Source organism: Nannospalax galili, unplaced genomic scaffold (genome assembly GCF_000622305.1).
Source record: "Nannospalax galili isolate Female #2095 unplaced genomic scaffold, S.galili_v1.0 scaffold160, whole genome shotgun sequence".
Classification (NCBI taxonomy): domain Eukaryota; kingdom Metazoa; phylum Chordata; class Mammalia; order Rodentia; family Spalacidae; genus Nannospalax; species Nannospalax galili.
This window is the reverse complement of record NW_008346900.1, coordinates 3,237,281-3,255,471: the sequence shown is the minus strand read 5'-3', so window position 1 is coordinate 3,255,471 and position 18,191 is coordinate 3,237,281. Positions and strand designations below refer to the sequence as shown.

The 18,191-nt window shown below is 50.0% G+C and overlaps 2 protein-coding genes across 3 annotated transcripts in view; both read right to left on the bottom strand.

The window, feature by feature from the left end:
* Positions 1-4,050: 4,050 nt before the first annotated feature.
* On the bottom strand, positions 4,051-6,698 carry CUNH20orf204 (chromosome unknown C20orf204 homolog). Of its 2 annotated transcripts, none has more exons than XM_029568465.1 (4): positions 6,520-6,698; positions 4,750-5,022; positions 4,514-4,666; positions 4,051-4,343 (listed from the first exon to the last, which is right to left on the bottom strand). In XM_029568465.1, the coding sequence occupies exons 1-4, from the start codon at positions 6,520-6,522 to the stop codon at positions 4,206-4,208; spliced, it is 567 nt and encodes a 188-aa protein (XP_029424325.1). In that variant the 5' UTR covers positions 6,523-6,698; the 3' UTR covers positions 4,051-4,205. The 2 variants fall into 2 exon arrangements, with proteins under 2 accessions (XP_029424325.1, XP_008841579.2); XM_008843357.2 differs by having other exon boundaries at positions 4,051-4,340.
* Positions 6,699-8,494: 1,796 nt separating this feature from the next.
* The window catches only part of Prpf6 (pre-mRNA processing factor 6), a 56,306-nt gene continuing 46,609 nt past the window's right edge, over positions 8,495-18,191 (bottom strand). The window contains exons 15-21 of the mRNA XM_008843316.3: positions 17,314-17,433; positions 16,825-17,001; positions 15,428-15,561; positions 14,452-14,543; positions 11,498-11,612; positions 9,391-9,517; positions 8,495-8,746 (exon numbers count right to left, since the gene is read on the bottom strand). Of these exons, the coding sequence (XP_008841538.1) occupies positions 8,594-8,746; positions 9,391-9,517; positions 11,498-11,612; positions 14,452-14,543; positions 15,428-15,561; positions 16,825-17,001; positions 17,314-17,433 (918 nt within the window). The 3' untranslated portion in view covers positions 8,495-8,593. The remainder of the gene's footprint in view (positions 8,747-9,390; positions 9,518-11,497; positions 11,613-14,451; positions 14,544-15,427; positions 15,562-16,824; positions 17,002-17,313; positions 17,434-18,191) is intronic.

The window sequence follows — 18,191 nt, the reverse complement described above, 5'->3', positions numbered from 1 at the left end:
AGAAAAACAAAAAAAAAAAAAAAGAACCATGCGTCCACATGCATCAGCAGCTGCTCCCAAAATGGGGGTCCAGAATTGCTGACCTCCAACCCAAAGTAAGCCACCCAAACAGATTCTATAGGGCTTGGTCAACCTCTACTCAGTCTATAAGACTTCTGCTAGGAGGAGAATCCACCAAGGAAGGGTGTGCATATGGGGGGCCCTGGGTCCAGGAACAGGGGAGGGCAGGGCCTAGATGCACACCAGGAGTACCTCAGTACTCTTCAGGCCCCTTGGCTCCTGTTCCTAGGGAAACTTTTCACTATAATCTCACCTATATCCCATAGCCCCAGCCCATGACTTCACCCCTTCTCTGAAGTCTCCACCCCCTATGATCTGGCTACCAACTCCACTCTGTGTTCCATCACCTGGGGTCCCACTGCTTTACCCTGCTTCTGGGTACATGCCACTCACAACCCTGGCCCCCACAACTTCACCCCATCTCCAGGAAACCTGCTCCCACCCACTGTCCCACCCTGTATCCACGACCTGCCCTCTATGATCTCATCTCATCTCCCCCAACCCCGGTACAACCCGCCCTGTGTCCCATGACCCCAGCCCCCACCACATTGGCCTGTCTCCCACAGCCCTGTCCGCCCAGAAAACAGGAAGTGTCGGGAGTCACTGCTCTGGGAGCAAGTGCAGGAAGCTGGGCTTATCTCACTCTGCAGCCCTGACCCCTGGCCTTGCGCCGGGCAGGGGACGCCAGGGGCAGCCCAAGGACAGAGTCTGCTCACCTGGCGAGGAGCCCTGATTGCCTCTCCTCTGAGCCACAAATTGTCACAACTGGGCTGACGTGCAATAAGGCCTAACAAGTGTGCCACTGAACTTCCCAGTGTACATCAGGCTGATGTCTCCTGTAGACAGGAGCAAAAATCCTGTCTACACAGCAAGGAGATGACCCATAGCCAGGACCCATGTCCCACCATCACAACAGGCACAGCATCACTGCCAAGGGCCTGACCTCCCCATTTCCACTCAAACAAGGACTCACTTCCCACAGCAGGTGCTACCTCCCTGCTGGTTATTCCGGATTCTACTGGAGTAGGGGGTGTTTGTTTCTCTATTTACAAAGCTGTCTTTTCCTGGGGAGGGGGCAGGATGGGGACTGTCCCTTGACCTCCCCCAGGGTCCTGAGGGCCACTGGCAGGGACAATGGGCCTCAGCACCTGCCTCCCTCCTCCCCCCACAGTGATATGTGCTTCCTGGAGTAGAGGGCCTTGTTTATTTCCAGTTAGCTACTGCTGAAGCAGGCGGCCTTCTTGCACACCTGCAGATCTTGGGACCCCATATGCATGCTCACACGAAAGGGCTGAAAAATGCCCACAAGGCCAGGCATTCTCCAGGTCTGGGAGCAGGTGTTTCCTCCTCCTCCACAGCCCTGTCCATAGTGCTGCCCAAGCCTTCCAGGCACTCGGCTCTTCGAGTGCAGTTGAATTCAGTGCTCTGCCTGCTTAGCTCATAGGGAACACAGAAGACATGTCTACTCTTCATACTGCTCCCCGTACTTAGTTGTGCAGCACTCCTATGCTAGAGTGGTGGGTGGCAGGGTAGAGCAGTATTGTTCCAACACAGAAGAGGCTTCCACCCTCACCCCTACTACCATGGTGGGATTTGGGGGAGGGCTATTAGCACACAAGTAGTAAAGTCAGGATTAACTTTGGGATTTGCAAACCCAGGGACTAGCTTGTCTGCTGTTGCTGTTGCCCGAGTTCCAGATGTTCTTTCAAAGGCTCCTAGCTGTGGGAGGCCTTGGTACCCAGTTTCCCTTCAAAGACTGCCAGGCCCCTTCTCCCAGCACTACACATGGGGGCCTGGCTCTGGGGCTGCAGGAAATTGCACAGGCCTGGTCAGTGCCCTGAGGGCCCCATCTGCCATCCTCATATAGCCCTTCCTTCTGGGCCATAGCTTCCACCTCCCTGGAAAGGCAAGCCCTGAAAAGGCGTGTTTGGCAGGGGACAATACCAGCATTCTCCAGTCTCATGGCTGAGCTTTAGCATCGGCCAAGGTCAGTTCCAATCAGTTGAAGCCAGCAAACTGTGGGACAGCTCCTGTGCTGGGTGTGTCAGATGTGCGTGAGGACGTGCTCTGTCCTCAGCTACAAAGGGGCTTTAGGGATCCTCCATCAGATTCCTGGGATAAACCTAAGGGCCCAGCATCTAGGGTCTCAGTAGCACTTAGATTGCTTCTCCAGTTCTGAGCTTCTTTGAGGGCTTTGCATCTACCTGGCCTGCCAGAGGACAGGGGGTTAGTGGGCCACAGGCTGATGCTGCAGAAAACCATGGGGGTAGGATTCAGGAGGTCTCTCACCTACTGTGTACTCTGGTTCAGGACTCAGGCATCAATATTTCTCCCCCAAACTCTTTGGATTGGAGTCTACCTCCAACCCCTAAGAGCCTATGGTTTGTTTGGGGGAGTGTGTGTGTCAGGTATATTGTTGCCTACCTACCCAGTTTCTGATAGATCTGAACAGTAGGACAAGGCAGCAAGGTGGGCAGCGGTTGTGGAATGTTCACTAGGACTGATTGCCCAGTAGGCTCTAGAGCTGGGACAAGAGTAAGCACAAGTTGCTCTGCAAAAAGTCTCTGCCTTCAGCTCAGATCTCAGACCCTTACTAACGTTCCCCAGATTCTACTTAATCACACTCTAAGGTCATGTTCTGTTCTATGCCTCATGTTTCAACAAAACTGGAACTTTTTTTCTCTACACTGGGACATTGACTATATCTCAGCATGCCCAGCAGAATTCACTAATGTGAACATCTCAATCTAGATCCCTATCTGTCTGTCCTATCTTCTACTGGTATTTCCCAGTTCAAGATGACCAGCCATCTAGGCTGGTCAGGATCCTACAATGACCCAGCATCCCCCCCAACCCCCCACCCTCCATGCATACACAGTGGAGAATCATCTTTGGCCTGGCTTTGTTGAAGGCCTTCAGTAGGTCCATGTACTTGGGCTCCATGTGGCACACCCCACCTGTCTTTCTCATTCCTATATTCATCCACACTAGCCCCCACCCAATGAGTATAGCCAGAATGTTCTATATTGTTCTCTAAGGTGGCTTGTGAGATCATTAGAAATCTAAATCCATAGATGATTTGAATGCATACTGATATCCAGAAAGTTCTATTTCCCTTCCACACACCATACTTTGGACCCAAATCTGATCCCAGCTTTTCTAATTCCTATGTGACCAATGAAGGCCCTGTAGTCTTCCCATGTCTCAGCTTCCTCATCTGTGAAAAGACACAAAAAAGTCCCATTGGGCAGACAATGCAGCAGGGATGGGGGTAGGATGAGCTTCAGGGTTAGGTCTTGCCCCTGTGGATCACTCTACCACTGCCTTTTTCGTCTCTTGCTTGCCTGTCTGACAGGCACAGGGCAAGGTATTCCTTGATGCTCTTGGGGGACAATGCCTCTTTCTGCCCCATACTAGAATCATGGGGGAAACATTCAGCTTTTGTAGGTACTAGGGGACAGCCTAGCTAGTCCAAAGTCCAGTTTGCAGCAGTCTCTGGAGTCATCCCCCACTGCCTTGTTCATCCCCCTGGGGCAGCAGGAAATGGCCTGGTCTCATTTGTAGCCAGGGCAGCAAGGCTGGCTTCCTCTAAGCCCTGTTTCCTTTATCCGGTTGTTTTGCTCTCAATTCACCAAGCTCAGCCTTCCCCCTCCTCTCCATTTCCACCCTCTCCCCAGTCCAGAGTGGAGCAGGACGGATGCATGATGTTTTAGTTTTAAAGCCCCCAACCAGGACGTGGTGGGGAGGGAGGGCTGGCAAATGACCTCCCCTGCCTTGGACAAGGTTTGAAGACCAGTCCAGTGGCCAACCCATGCCCCCTACCGTGTGAGGTTAGGAACTATGATCACAGCCACAGCCCAGGTGTGAAGTGCAGGTCCCTGACCCCTCCCCATTGAGGAGCAGACCCCTGCATGGCCCAGGGCTCACAACCAGGCAGGCAAGGGAAGAACAATCAGGCCACATCCCTCGCTGTGTTTACTGAGGTCTCAATGGACACTCTAGGAGACAGCCACGGAGAAGGGTGCTATCTCCTCCAAATCCTGGGCCCTTGAGTGTGAGCAGAGACAAGGGAGGGGCCGCCATCAGAACATGAACCAAACACAGTTTGTTCCCAGTCTCCTGAGGTGGGATCGGGGAGGACGGTGCTAGAATCCTCTGGTGGCCATGGCATGCAGAGCGAAAAGCTTCTCCCAGCAGGTGGCGACAGAATACAGGGCACGTAGCAGGAGACGCTTCCTGCCAATGCGATGCTGTACAGGGTTAGTCCTGGGCCGTGAAATCTGCTGGTAGGGTTGAGCCAAGAGTAAATGTATCCAAATTCCAAGCCCATGCCCCAAATTTCATACCCAGCACTAAGGGAAGTGGGTTGCATCCCAACCAGTGAGCCCTACTTGAGGTGGAAGCCGCCACTGGTACTAAGGCCCTTAGGGGAGGGGTGATTGAGAACACACACCTTTCGGGATGTCCGACAGTGTCTGAGCATCACCGCCTCAGTGCGCACTGCCACAGTCCATGCTGCTTTCTCCAGGGCATTGCGGGGGACCCCAGCCTTGTTCCCACAAAGGGTCTGGCCCAAGGACTCAATGGACAATAAGATACTGCGCTTCTGGAAAGGGGAGGAAAGCCCGGGCAGGGGGGCTGGGGAAGCCCCGAAGGAGGAACAGATGGGGGGGCATACCACTCCCATACCTTCTGGGCATCACAGGAGGCCTGAAGCCATCCCTGCCCTCCACCAGCTCCAGTCAGGTTTTTCTGAATGAAGTGGTGGTGTACTGGGCCTGGCTCTATACGATGGGCTTCAGTCCCTGCCCACCGCATGGCAGCCTGCAAGTCCTGGAAGATGATGGCTTGATAGTGGCGGAGTAGCTCATGGATGCTGCAGGAATGGGGCCCAGCCCAGCCCAGAGCAGACCCCAGACACACCAGCAGTAGTAGTGCACAGAGAGTGGGCCTGGGGCACACCTGAAGAGGACACCAGGTTGGGGTTGGGTGCCTAGGCCTCCCAGCACAAGGAGTGGCCTCCACAAAGGGGCTCCCCACCTCCATCTCTGAGAGGATAGGATACAAATATCATCAGAGGCTCTGAGCATGGGATAGGATAAACCCCTGCAGACCTAGGGAAGGGAAAAACAAGACCTATGAACCAGACAGCTTCATGTTGTATGCACACTTGTGGGGTGTGTAGTGGGGCATGGGAAAGCCCTTTCACTGAGCCTGGAAGGACCAGGAAGGAGACAGAGAACAGGTCCACAGGCAAGGGACCTGGCCCTGTGGTCCACACTGGAGAGGCAGAAAAGTGATGGAGCATGTAGACTATCGAGTACAAGAGCTACCTGGCTTTGCACAGCTGGCGTTGGACAGCTCTGGGTGGTACAGTGAGAAGTAACCTCAGTACAGCCTTGCCCCTGGCCACACTCAGACCCATACCTAACAGTTATAAGCCCCCTCTCCCCGAAACTAGGCTCTCTCCTCTCACAAACACACGCCCACACACACCTATGCCCACTATGTAAACATGATAGGGGGCTAGAGGTAGAACCACTCTGCTCCCATGCTGTGTGGTAACTCCAACCCCTCCATCAATGACTCTACTACAACTAACCCCAGGAATGGCTCCTCTATCCCCAACTAGCACAGACACTGGTTTAGAGCTCCAAGACACATTCCCACTGGAAGGGGGAGATTGGGAGGACGCCCCAGTGACAACAGGGGAGGAAGGGGGCCACACTGTACCCCAAACAGAGCCTGCCAACAAACTTCTTCCTATCCAGAATAGAAGGGACTGGTGCAGGGGTATGGGGAGCCCATACATCAGGGAAACAGTTGAAGGTCCCCGGGACCCAAACTACTCCAAAGGGACCAGTTCCCAAACGTCCAAAACCTGCCCCAGGCCCTCAGCTGGAGTCAGACAGCAACCTTGGGCTGGAAAATTAGTCATGTGAATCCAGCAAAACGACAGGACTCGGCTTCCCAGCCCTGGCAGGGGAGCTATACTGAGCAGACCACAAACCCCACCTAGAGCTTGGGGGTTGGAGCTCTAGTCTGGGACACCAGCAGCAACAAACTGAAGAGCAAATGCAGCAACTCCCTCTTGAAAGTCACTGGGCAGAATGGCCAAGAGGGCAGGGGGCCTCAGAACTGCCTACCACCCCCTTCCTACTGCCCATCAGATTACATTAAGCACCAGAGTCAACCGAGCCAGCCAATAGAGCTGATGGATGTCCAGCACCCAACATGGGACAGGCTGGTTGCTCAGGGAGTCCCTGTAAATCAGGCTCAGTCCAGTTTGAGAGCAATGGGTTCTAAGAAGGCCAGGGCACAAACACCCACAAAAATCATTGTGCTAGGTGCTATCATAAACAGCTGGGGGTTTCCATAAGGCATAGGTAAACAGCTTCCCCTGGGCTCCCAACCCCATGGCTCAGGCCAGCCCTCAACCCAGAGGCCCCAACTGCTCACCATAGGCCTCTCAGGGTCTGGCCCTCCCTCACTCCCTCCAGCAGGCCACACACATGGTCCTGGGGTCCTCTGGTGGCCAGTGAAGCAAAGCAACTGGCAGCCACACCAGGTCCTCCACCGGTTGATGGGGCTTCCTTGGACAGGGCTGAGGGGCAGGCAGAGAGGCTTTTGAAGTTGGCTCCTCCAGCAAAGAAGGGAAGGAACAGGAAGGGAGGGAAAGAGAGGCCAGCAAGCCAGCCAACCAGCCCTGCCCTGGTCCCTCCCCCCACTCTCCCCAATCACTTCAATTAGTCTGACCCTGGAAGCACAGCCTCTGCCTGTTACAGCAGATCCAGAGCTATCCTGGGTCTTGGATTGAATCACAAGTCCTATAGAGATCCCACTCTGTCACAACCTGCATATGTGGATACTACAGGCTCTCTGGAACCTTCCACAGCCCTGCAGGATACCTCACCCAAATATCCTCTTTTCTAACTGCTCCACTGCACTCAGCTCAAGTTAGGGGGCAGTCAAAAAGGAACAGGGGCCACCAATGGCCTGAGACTGCAGTCATCTCTCTCCATCTGTGAGGGAACTGCTGGGTACAGCCCTTCTTCAAAAGGACCACCAAGGCTCCCTCCAAGGAAACACCCAAGCAGTTCCAGCAGCCGCTCCTCAGGATAGGAGGAAAAGGGACTTCCCCAAGCCAGCACCCAAGTGGCCTTTCAAGCATCAGCCAGCCAGCAGGTCATGCCTGTTCTCTAGATGACTAATCCCTTCACATGCTGTCAAGGATCCCAGAACCACAGGTGGGACAACTTCTAAGGCAAGCAGAGATGCCTGCTGAGCTCTTTTCTACCTTCAGGGCCTCGAGTACATGTTCCTTTTCTGTTTTGTAAGTGGGACAGAGGGATCGTAGGCCAACACAGGCCCTGTGTGCAGGAGAGCAGAGCTGTGAGTCAGCGACTGATCATTACCACAGTCACATGAGGCCCTTGAGAGTGCATCAGGGAGTCCCTGTAACTCAGGCTCAGTCCAGTTTGAGAGCAATGGGTTCTAGGAAGGCCAGGCACAAACACCCACAACAATCATTCCCACAATAGCTCTTCTATTGGGAATAGCTCTTCTAAATAAAGCAGGCCTGAAGGCTGCCTATTGTCATACCATGTAACTGCATCTCATTCCAGGCCAATCTAAGACTGTCACTATCTTCCATACCATGACCTTCAGTCAGATGTGTCTAGCATGCACGCCTGCCCCCTTCTCAAGAGAGCTAGCTGGCTGGTTCTCAATCGAAGGCACACATGCAGGGATCCATGGCCCAAGAAAGCCCCTTACCCTTTCATAGGTTTAAAACTAAAACAGCCAAAGTGTGATAATTTTCTATCTAGCAATAATGGCTGTCACAAGCACTTTAGGATGAAATTGCTTTAAATTAGCAAGATGACTCATTTAGGTACAGGTACCATCTATCAAACCTGATGATTTGACTTCAATCCCTTGAACCCACATGGTGGAAGGAGAAAACCAACTCCCACAATTTGTCCTCTGACTTCCACATGCATACCATGGCACAAGTGTACATCCCCAAACAAATAAATTATATTGTTTCAAAAAAAATGGTAGCTACAGGGGCCTGGAACATGGCATGGAGTGGCCTCCAGCAGGGCCAGTGTCTCCCGTTTTCACTCCAACTCCAGAAAGCCCCAGATATTCATAGACTAAGTCCCCTACCTACCCTGTGGCTACAACAGTGAGGTGTCTGCAAGATTTTCAATCTCTTGCAGGTTGATTCCTGTATGACCTCCAAGCTCTTGTGTCACAAACTCAGTGCCCTAACTCATTCCAGAGCCTGCACTCCCAACATCTTCAAAAAAAATCTTAGCAAGCCTTCAGTACTGCAACTGTGCTTCCTCTGGAGCATAGGTACTTGCAGAAGGTCACACTGGTACAGGAGGCAGTGACGAAACAGAAAGCCAGTGATCTCCAGCCAACATACTCCATAAAAATCTTTAATGAATGAATGACAGGCAGTATAGGCCTTGTGCTCACTGTTCATGTGCTGCCCCTCAGTGCTTTGTCCCTACTCCAGCTATTAGAAGGTATTCTTGATGCGGGCGGCCACTAGTACCAGGATTTCCCCAATTTTCCTCTGCCAATTGGTGATGTCTTTGGACACAGCACACCACAGCTCTCCATGCCGAGGCTCTGCATTCTCACACCGCTTCCTCACCTCCTCCTGTTGCTCCTGGGAAGACCATAGAGTACTTCAGGTAGGGTTCCTTCCAGGGTGCACCCTGAGCCTTGCCTGTTCCCTTGTAGATCTGGCCCCAACAGATTTCAAGCTATCCCTTCCTCTTGGAAAACATGGCCTCTAAGTCAGCACAATCTATATGCTAAATTGTGTCAGACCCCCTACCTCTGTCTCACAAAAGTTACTAGGTCCATGATCTCTCAATGAGGCATTTCCCAGATTCAATCAGGTCTGACTGCTACTTCCAATGAGGACCCCAGGACATCCTGGCCACCCCCAAGTTGTGATCATAGTTTTAACAAAGCTCAATTGGGAAGGAGCTGCCAGTCTTGGCTGTCTCCTAGGGAATGGGTGGAGCTTCCTATAGTCTTAGAAGTGGCTGAGACTCTGGCTTCAGAAATGCACCCTTATCCTCAGGCTGCCCCAGAGGGTATGCCGAGAGTAGCCACAAGAGCCTCAAGTGTCTACCCACCCAGTCATTTCCTAGACTATAGCAGCCTTGCCAGCACAGACTGGACAGTCTCTGGATGACAGCTACAAGCTTATCCTCTTACTGAATTAGCAAATAGGCAATAGGCAATGGTAATCTGATAGGGGAACAGGCAGGACAGCATACCAGTCTGCTAGTGCAGCCTCACCTCAGTGCCATGCTGTAGTTCAAACTTGTAGAAGAAGGCCCAGGCATCCCCCAGGTCTGAGTCGATCTTCACTGTGCGATGGAACCACTCCCGGGCCTTGGTGATCTTTCGTTCACTCCAGAACAGCCTGTTATGGGAAAAGTACTTAGAGTAAGGGGCATAGGATAATGTCTGCAGGGTTGTAAGAATCACCCAGGACTATCCTTGCCCTTCTGTGTGGGTCATCAGCTATAACCTGAACCCAATGAAACCAGCAAGCCCTGGTATGTGCCACAGAAGGTCTAAGCCATGTGGGGCTGCCTGGATGTCACTTCAGATCACCCACTGGCACCTCAGGGTCTAACCACACTGCTTTTTAGAACACTAATACACAGCAAGATCTTAACTCCTTTAAACTATTTTTTTCCCCTGGGTCAAATACAATACAAAACTAACCTTGACAAAACAGTCAGGCTGGTTAGGAAAAACTGGTATTTCAGTCTGCTCCTCAGTAACACCTGGTGGACTATCCTGCCCTGTCCTACCCCTTGCAGCAACTTAAGTAAACTCTAAGATGGGCTTCCGAAGGTCAACTCTGGGGACCTGGGCCCACTAGAGTTGCAGCCCCATGGCACTCACACCACAGCACACATTCTTGTTATGCCCAACACTCACAGACACTTGAAAACCAGGCTGAAGAGGAACCATGCTGGAAGTCAAAAGACTGGACTATCAGAAACTAACTTGGGATCTCCATGGGCACACTCCACACCTGACAGTTAGTACAGGATAGCAGGGTAAACAGTTGGTAAGATGACCCAGCCAGCTACTGGTGGGCATTCTGGCAGACTCAGGAGTTGGGGCTGTATTCACCCTTCCCTAGCAAGGCAGCTGGTGCAGAGCTAAACCCCTCCATTACAGGCGGCTGTTTGGGTGGCTCTCAGGTACCAAATGTAGTAATTTCATGCTGATAACTTGATTGTTTTTTTTTTTTTTTTTTTTTTTTTTTTTTTTTTTGTCTTTTTGAGACAGGGTCTCCTTGTAGCCCCAGCTGTCCTGGAACTCACTATGTAGACCAGGCTGGCTTTGAACTCACAAAGATCCGCCTGCCTCTGCCTCCCAAGTGCTGGGATTAAAGGCGTGCGCCACCACACCCGGCTACTTGATTGTTTTTTAAGCCGTGTAGTGCTCTTAATTGCTCAGTGTTAGATAAACTGTGATTTAAAGAGCACAAACTCAAGATAGCAGGCACATGGAACACTGGCTTGGGAACAGTAAGGAGTGACTTATTTACTTTAATAGTCTTTTGTTAGGTTTATGGCTGTGCTGTCTGAGATCATACAGAAGTTACTCTAGGAGGAAGAAGCTCAGGCTGGCAAGGCTGGGGCCTAGAAGCCTCTCTTATTTGCTGGGGCCATGGATACTACAAAGGTGCCCAGGTAGAAATGTGAGCGCAGCTACACTAGACCCCAAAGACACAGTGCTACTGGAACAAATCTAAACTGGTTCTAAGAAAGTTCTGCCTCCACTGCCAACCACTAGGGGGCATGATCATGTACTGGGAGGTGTGAGGTCAGTTGTCAACCTCTTCTTCCCCTTGAAACTGTGGGTTCCAAGATGATCTCTAGTCAGTCACTTTTGCACTTCAAGACTGATCCATATCTTGGATCCGAGTCAGGGCTGTTCCCAAGACCACAAAGCTGAACATGTCTGAGTTCTGCTAACATAATGAAAGCAAACTTCTTGGCTCAAGCCCTTGAGCTAAAGAGCCTTTGCTTGCTTTTTAAATTCTAAGTGGAGCAAATCAGTCCTTCGCATAATCCGGTCCCAATGTGGTACAAACTGAAACACAGAGAGACGCCCCACCAGAAGCCTGGGACTGAGGAAGGGCCAAAGTACACAGGAGGCCTGAGGAGAGGGAGTAACCAGACAGACGTAGACAGCATAGATCTCGTGGCCCTGTTCAGAGAATATTGCCCAGAAGACTTAAGCAGGAACTATGGCAGTTGAGGACCATGCAGCTCATCCTGTGAAGGCACAATTATCAAAGCCAGGGAGAGACAGAGATGCTGATAAAGCTCTACCAGGTCCCCAGATGGTAAACAACCCCAAAAGGACTCCCACACACTTAGCCACAGCCAGGAGCACATGGGGGTCATGTTCACACTTCTTCAGGGCATCCACACTCTTGGTCTTTCTCTGGGGCCTTGCCTCAAGAAAGACAGCTTCAGACCACAGGATACCTGAAATCCAAAAGAAAAGATCTGTCCTCAGCCTCACCTCTGGCTTCAGAAATGCACCCAAGAGGGTATGCCGAGAGTAGTCATAAGAGCCTCAAGTGTCTACCCACCCAGTCACCTCCCACATTACAGCAGCCTTGACAGCACAGACTGGACAGTCCCTGGATGACAGCTACAAGCTTACCCTCTTACTGAATTAGCAAATAGGCACTAGGCAATGGTAATCTGAAAGCAGCATTACATGTTGCCATCAAAATAGGAGATATCTGGGCATGGTGGCACATGCCTGGAATTCCAGCCCCTGGGAGGCTGAGAGCTGAGGCAGGAGGATCACGTTAGAAGCCAGCCTGAGCTCCAAAATGAGACCCTGGTAAAACAAAACAAAACAGACAAAAACAAAAAACAACCCACCACCACCATAACCAAAAACCTTAGTCAGGTATGGTGGTGCAGGACTGTAATACCAGCACTTAGGAAGTAGAGGCAGGACAATCAGAATTTTTTTTTAATGTGTATGTATGAGTGTAATGCCTACACGTATGTAAGTGGAATTGTGTCCTGCAATGCCCTCAGAGGTCAGAAGAGGGTATAGGATCCCCTGGAACTGGAGATATGGATGGTTGTTAGCACCATGTGGGTGCTGGGAATTGAACCTGGGTCCTCTGCAAGAGAAGCTAGTGCTCTTAACCACTGAGCCATCTCTCTAGACCCTTGGGGATGAGAAATTTAAGGCCAAACTTGACTACATAGTGAGTTTGAGGCCAGCATGGGCTATATAACCTTGTCTCAAAGTCCAAAACAGAAGCTGGGTATAGTAGTACACACCTTTTTTTTTTTTTTTAATGTGTATGAGTGTATTGCCTGCATGTAGGTAAGTGCACTTATGTAGTACAATGCCCTCGGAGGTCAGAAAAGGCTGTCAGATCCCCTGGAACTGGAGTTATGGACAGCTGTTAGCTGCCATGTGGGTACTGGGATTCAACCCCGGGTCTTCTGCAAGAACAATCAGTATTCTTAACCACTGAGCCATCTCTCCAGCCCCACACCTTTAATTCCAATATTTTGGGAAGCAGGGGTAGGCGGATCTTTGTGAGTTCTAGGTCAGCTGGGGCTGACACAAAAATAAATAAATAAATAATAAATAAAGTAAAATTAAATAAATAAATCCAAAAAAGAACCAGGCATGGTGGTTCATGCCTTTAATCCCAGCACTTGGGAGGCAGAGGTAGGCAAATCTTTGTGAGTTCAAGGCCAGCCAGGGCTACATAGCAAGACTCTGTCTCAAAAAACTTAATTCTGTACAATAACACAGAAATACTATGAACAAGTAAAAGAAGGGATTCCTAAGTAATGGGCTTAGAGGCTTAGAGCGCTGCCTCCCATCCCCCCGCAACCCCTGGTCTTTTTGAGACACTGTCTCCCTGTAGTCCCAGCTGGCCTGGAACTCACTATGTAGAACAGGCTGGCCTTGAACTCAGAGATCCACCTGCCTCTGCCTCCTGAGTGCTGGGATAAAAGGTGTGCGCCACCATGCCCAGCTAGAGGCAATCTCTTATTTCCCCCTTTTAATTCCAATTTTCTTTAAGTGGTATATACATTTTTTAAAGATTTAATGGGGCTGGAGAGATGGCTCAGTGGTTAAAAGCACTGGTTGCTCTTACAAAGGGCCCAAGTTCAAGGCCCTGCACCCACATTGTGCCTAACAACCATCCCTAATGTAATTCCAGTTCTAGAGGATCTGACACCCTCTTCTGACCTCCACAGGTACTGCACAACACAAGTGCACTTACATACATACAGGCAATATACTCACACATATAAATAAAAATTAAAAATATTGGGCCGGGTATGGTGGCGCACGCCTTTAATTCCAGCACTCGGGAGGCAGAGGCAGGTGGATCTCTGTGAGTTCAAGGCCAACTGGTCTACACAGTGAGTTCCAGGAGAGCTGGGGCTACAGGGAGACCCTGTCTCAAAAAGACCAATCAATCAATCAATCAATCAATAAAATAAAAATATTAAGATTTATTTTATTTTTAATTATGCGCATCAGATCTCCTAGAGCTGGAGTTATGGCAGTTATGAAGTGTCAAGTGGTTGCTAGGAACCAAACTCAGGTCCTCTGAAGTGCTGTTAACCACTGAGCCATCGCTGTAGTCCTACATTTCTTATATACTACATACAAGTAAGATAATAAAGATTAAATCTTGGCAAAAAAAAAGAAAAAGAAATGGGGGTGCTTCAGAATATCAAATCAGATTCTGCCATGATGAGACCAGGGATTTAGTCTGAAGTCTTTGAAACCAAAATCAGCGAAGTTAAGACTGAAATGAAAGACAGAGGTTATGTCTTTTTAAAAAAAAAGATTTTATTTTGCTGGGCATGGTGGCACATGCCTTTAGTCCCAGCACTTGGGAGGCAGAGGCAGGCGGATCTCTATGAGTTCAAGGCCAGCCTGGTCTACATAGTGAGTTCCAGGACAGCTGGGGCTACAGGGAGACCCTGTCTCAAAAAGACCAAAAAAAAAAATTAAAAAAAAAAAAAAGATTTTGTTTTTATTTTATGTGTATGATTGATTGTTTTCCAAATAAGTGTTGTGCAATGCCTATGGAGACCAGAAGAGGGCATCAGATTCCCTGGAAGTGGAGTTAATGACAGTTGTTAGTTGCCATGTAGGTGCTGGGAACTGAACCCGGGTTCTCTGGAAGAGCAGTAAGTACTCTTAACTGCTTAGCCATCTCTCCAGCTCCAAATAGGTCACGCCTTAATGGTGTCACTAGAAGCCAACTTCACCCCAGAGAAGATTTCCTCTCCACTATGCTAGTGAGCCAGGATCCCTTACCAGAATTGGGGCATTCCTGAAGAGCCTTGGCCATGAGTGTGTTGGCAATGTTCTTCAGCCCTGCACGGTACTCCAGACGCACTGACTCCAACCTAGGAAGACAGGCCTAAGGAAGTCCCAGCCTCGTCTACCACAGCATAGCCCAGTCAGTACTCTGTCAGAGACCCTTGTCAGAAAAGCGTTTCTAAAATTATTATTTTATTATTATTGCTGTGTATGTGGCACATGTGGTGATCAGAGGACAACTTTTGGGAACTGGTCCTCTCCTTCCACTGTGGGTTCCAGGGATCAAGTTCAGCAAGCACTTTTTCCCACTGAATCATCTTGTCAACCCAGGAAGGCTCTTGTCTCTTAACAGCGATGACTAGAATTCTAGTCTCTAATAATTCATCTACCAGATGTGGCTGCATTGGTCCCCACAGTCTGGTATCAAGGTTGCAGCCCCATCTAAGCCCTCAGAACTCCACATGATCCAGATGCATGTAAAGATACCAAACAAGCCCAGAAACATTGGATTAAAACATGAGGCACTCAAGAGCTGCTCCTCCTGAGCAGTATTCTCTTTCACCTCAGCCTAACCCTGAGCTGAACTCTGTATCCTTCACCTAGAACTCACTATGTGGCCCAGGTTGGCCTCTAACTCATCATCCTCCTGCCTCAACCTCCCAGGTTCTGGGATTACAGGTATGCACCACCACACCCAGTTCCCTCTGGCAAGTTTCTTCATGTCCCTAAAGGCCCCACCCATGTCACCTCTTCTATAGAGCCTACTTTCTCAACTTCATTTCCTGACCCTGGAGCCCTCCACCAAAAGTCAATTCCCCATCTAGGCCCAGCTCTCCCAAAGCAGGAACTATGACTCCTCATAGCAGTTGCCATCTACTATTGTATTCTCACAAGTCTAGGCTGAAATGAGGTAGGAGCTGAGTAAAGACAGCTTCTAAAGGGAGAGCTGAGCCAGTAGCCAACGACTCACCACAGACCAGGGTTCTTTGGGTTTTTCAGACGAGACTTCTCCAAAATGGCCCGAGCACGGGTCAGTTGCCCAATCTTTTCTTCCAGTCGGGAGAGCAAAAGCCACAGTGGTGTGGAGTGGGGGCACTTCTTCAGCTGTGGTCAACAAATGGAACGAGAGAGGAGCTCAGGGAGTGTCCACAAAGGACTGTGATAGTTATGCTCAGCTTCTAAGAGCATGTCAGGGCTGTGATATGTTCTTCACACTCTGCATGTGGGGTTTAGACATGTCTCTGCTGTATTCACGTGTACATAGAAGTGCAGGACTTTACTGTGTATGGCTGTGTCATGTACATGTGCACACAGGATGTTTGTAGAACTCTATACATATGTGCACCTGTGCCATGCACATATATGTACACTTCGTGTGTATAGCCATGCTGCATATACATGCGTACAATGGGTACATATCACACCACCTTTGAGTGTACAAAACCCCACATATTCCCAAAACAGGATGTGCAGCTTTGTAGAAGAGAAAACACAGGACCCACAGTGCAGGGACAAGGTTTAGTCCTGAGTAAACTACTAGCCCCTCACTTCTAGAGGTGTGGGACAATGACCAATGCCAGGCTGCTGAGTTCTCTGAGACATCTAAAAAAATTTTTTTTGGTCTTTTTGAAGCAGGGTCTCCCTGGAGCCCCAGCTGTCCTGGAACTCACTATGTAGACCAGGCTGGCCTTGAACTCATAGAGATCCGCCTGCCTCTGCCTCCCAAGTACTGGGACTACAGGCATGTGCCACCACGCCTGGCTTTTTTTTTGGTATTTTTGAGACGGTCTCCCTGTAGCCCCAGCTGTCCTGGAACTCACTATGCAGACCAGGCTGGCCTTGAACTCAACAGAGATTCGCCTGTCTTGCCTCCATGCTGGGCTTAAAGGCGTGTGCCACCACACCCGGCTATTATTTTTATTTTATGTGTACAAGTGTATTGCCTGCATGTATGTGAGTGCACCCATGTTGTGCAATGCCAGAGAGGTCAGAAGAGGGTGTTGGATTCACCTGGAATTGGAGTTAAGGACGGTTCTTAGTCACCATGTGGGTACTGGGATTTGAACCTGGGTCCTCTGCAAGAGCAGTTAGTGCTCTTAACCACTAAGCTATCTCTCCAGACCCTATTTATTTTTTATGTGTATGAGTGTATTGCTTGCATGTATGTAAGGGCACCGTGTCATGCAATGCCCATGGAGGAAGGACAGAAGAGAGCACTGGATCTCCTGGAACTGGAGTCACAGGCAGTTGTTAGCTACCACATGGGTGCTAGGAGCCGAACCCAGGTCCTCTTCAAGAGCAGCCAGTGCTCTTAACTGCTGAGTCATCTCTCCAGCCCTTCCCTGAAACATGTTGATAGAGGCTCACCCCCTGGTTGTAGGCCTCCCGGGCCTTCTCCATCAGTTCCCCCTGCTCCTCAATCTGCCCCTTCATCATCCACAGTTTGGGGAAGTCCTCATAGTGTTTCAGGGCCTCCTCACACAACTCCTGGGCAGCAGCAATGTTCCCCAGCACCCATTCCAGCTTCACAGACTTCATGAACACCTACAAAGCAGACATGCACTGTCACACAAGGGGGTTGTTCCATCTCCTATCTGGATGCTAACTACCTTCGAAATACATGCTTCACGTCACGACCATCTTCCACACATCTGTCCTGCTCTATTTTACGTGCATTGTAAGCTGTCACAGCTCTTTCAAGTGTACAAAAGGTGGGGATGAAGAATGCATTTTAAAGTCCAGTAACAAGACTAGGCTGTAGCCTGAGCTATCCTTCTCATCTCATTTCTTCCCAATGTGATGCAAGAGCTAGGCAGCACCCTGCCAGCCCTCCCCCACCCACCAGCCACCACTCACTCGGGCAGTGGGTGCGCTGCTCCGTGCCTTGGCCAGCAGCCTCCGGGCACGCTCGTACTCATTGTTCTCAGACTCCAGCTTCACAGCCGCGAGCCAAATCTCTTCACTGTTGGGATTGGCCTGGAGGGCAAGCACAGCAGCATCAAAAAATGACCAGAACTGGATCAAACTTAATGAAAAGCAGGCAGTCTGAAAAGTGAGCTGGCCTTACTCTGCCACAGAACTGATATGCTCCAAGTCCTGCACCAGCAAGGGGATGACAGGGCAGACTTTAGCCAAGACCCAAGTTTACCTGAAAATATATCTCTTTTCACTTTCAGATGTGAGGCCTCCATGGCACTGAAGCAACAATGCTAATGTTGCAGAGCTATCTTCCCTAGGATCTACCCAAACTCTGCATGGCCTCTCAAAGCATGAGTCACTCACATCCTATACCTGCTATACTTCACCCTTTCCCTTCAGTCAGCCACACAAGAATATCCATGTGGTCAGGGTAAATAGCTGCTCAAGGTATACATTGGGACATGTAAGTGGTACCCTCAAAACCTCCTTAAAGCTGAGCCTTCTTTAATATGGCCATGGTGCCCATCATGACAAGCAAGGAGAGCCTCCTCAGGAGTTCTCGTGGAGAGGACACCAACTAGCAGAGCACTGTCAGCTGTTCCTACCTCCAGGTAACCTCCAGGTAACAGGTGTGAACAAAAGACTGGCCCAGGCCAGTTTTTCCAGTGTTTACTCAAGGCAGACAAAATTTATTGTTGGCCTAGACTAAGAGAACAGATTGACATTTACACAGCACTCTATAGCTTACTTAAAACCATCTAATACCTGTGTTGTTGTAAAATATTAGGATATTATTTGTAAGATTATTATTATTA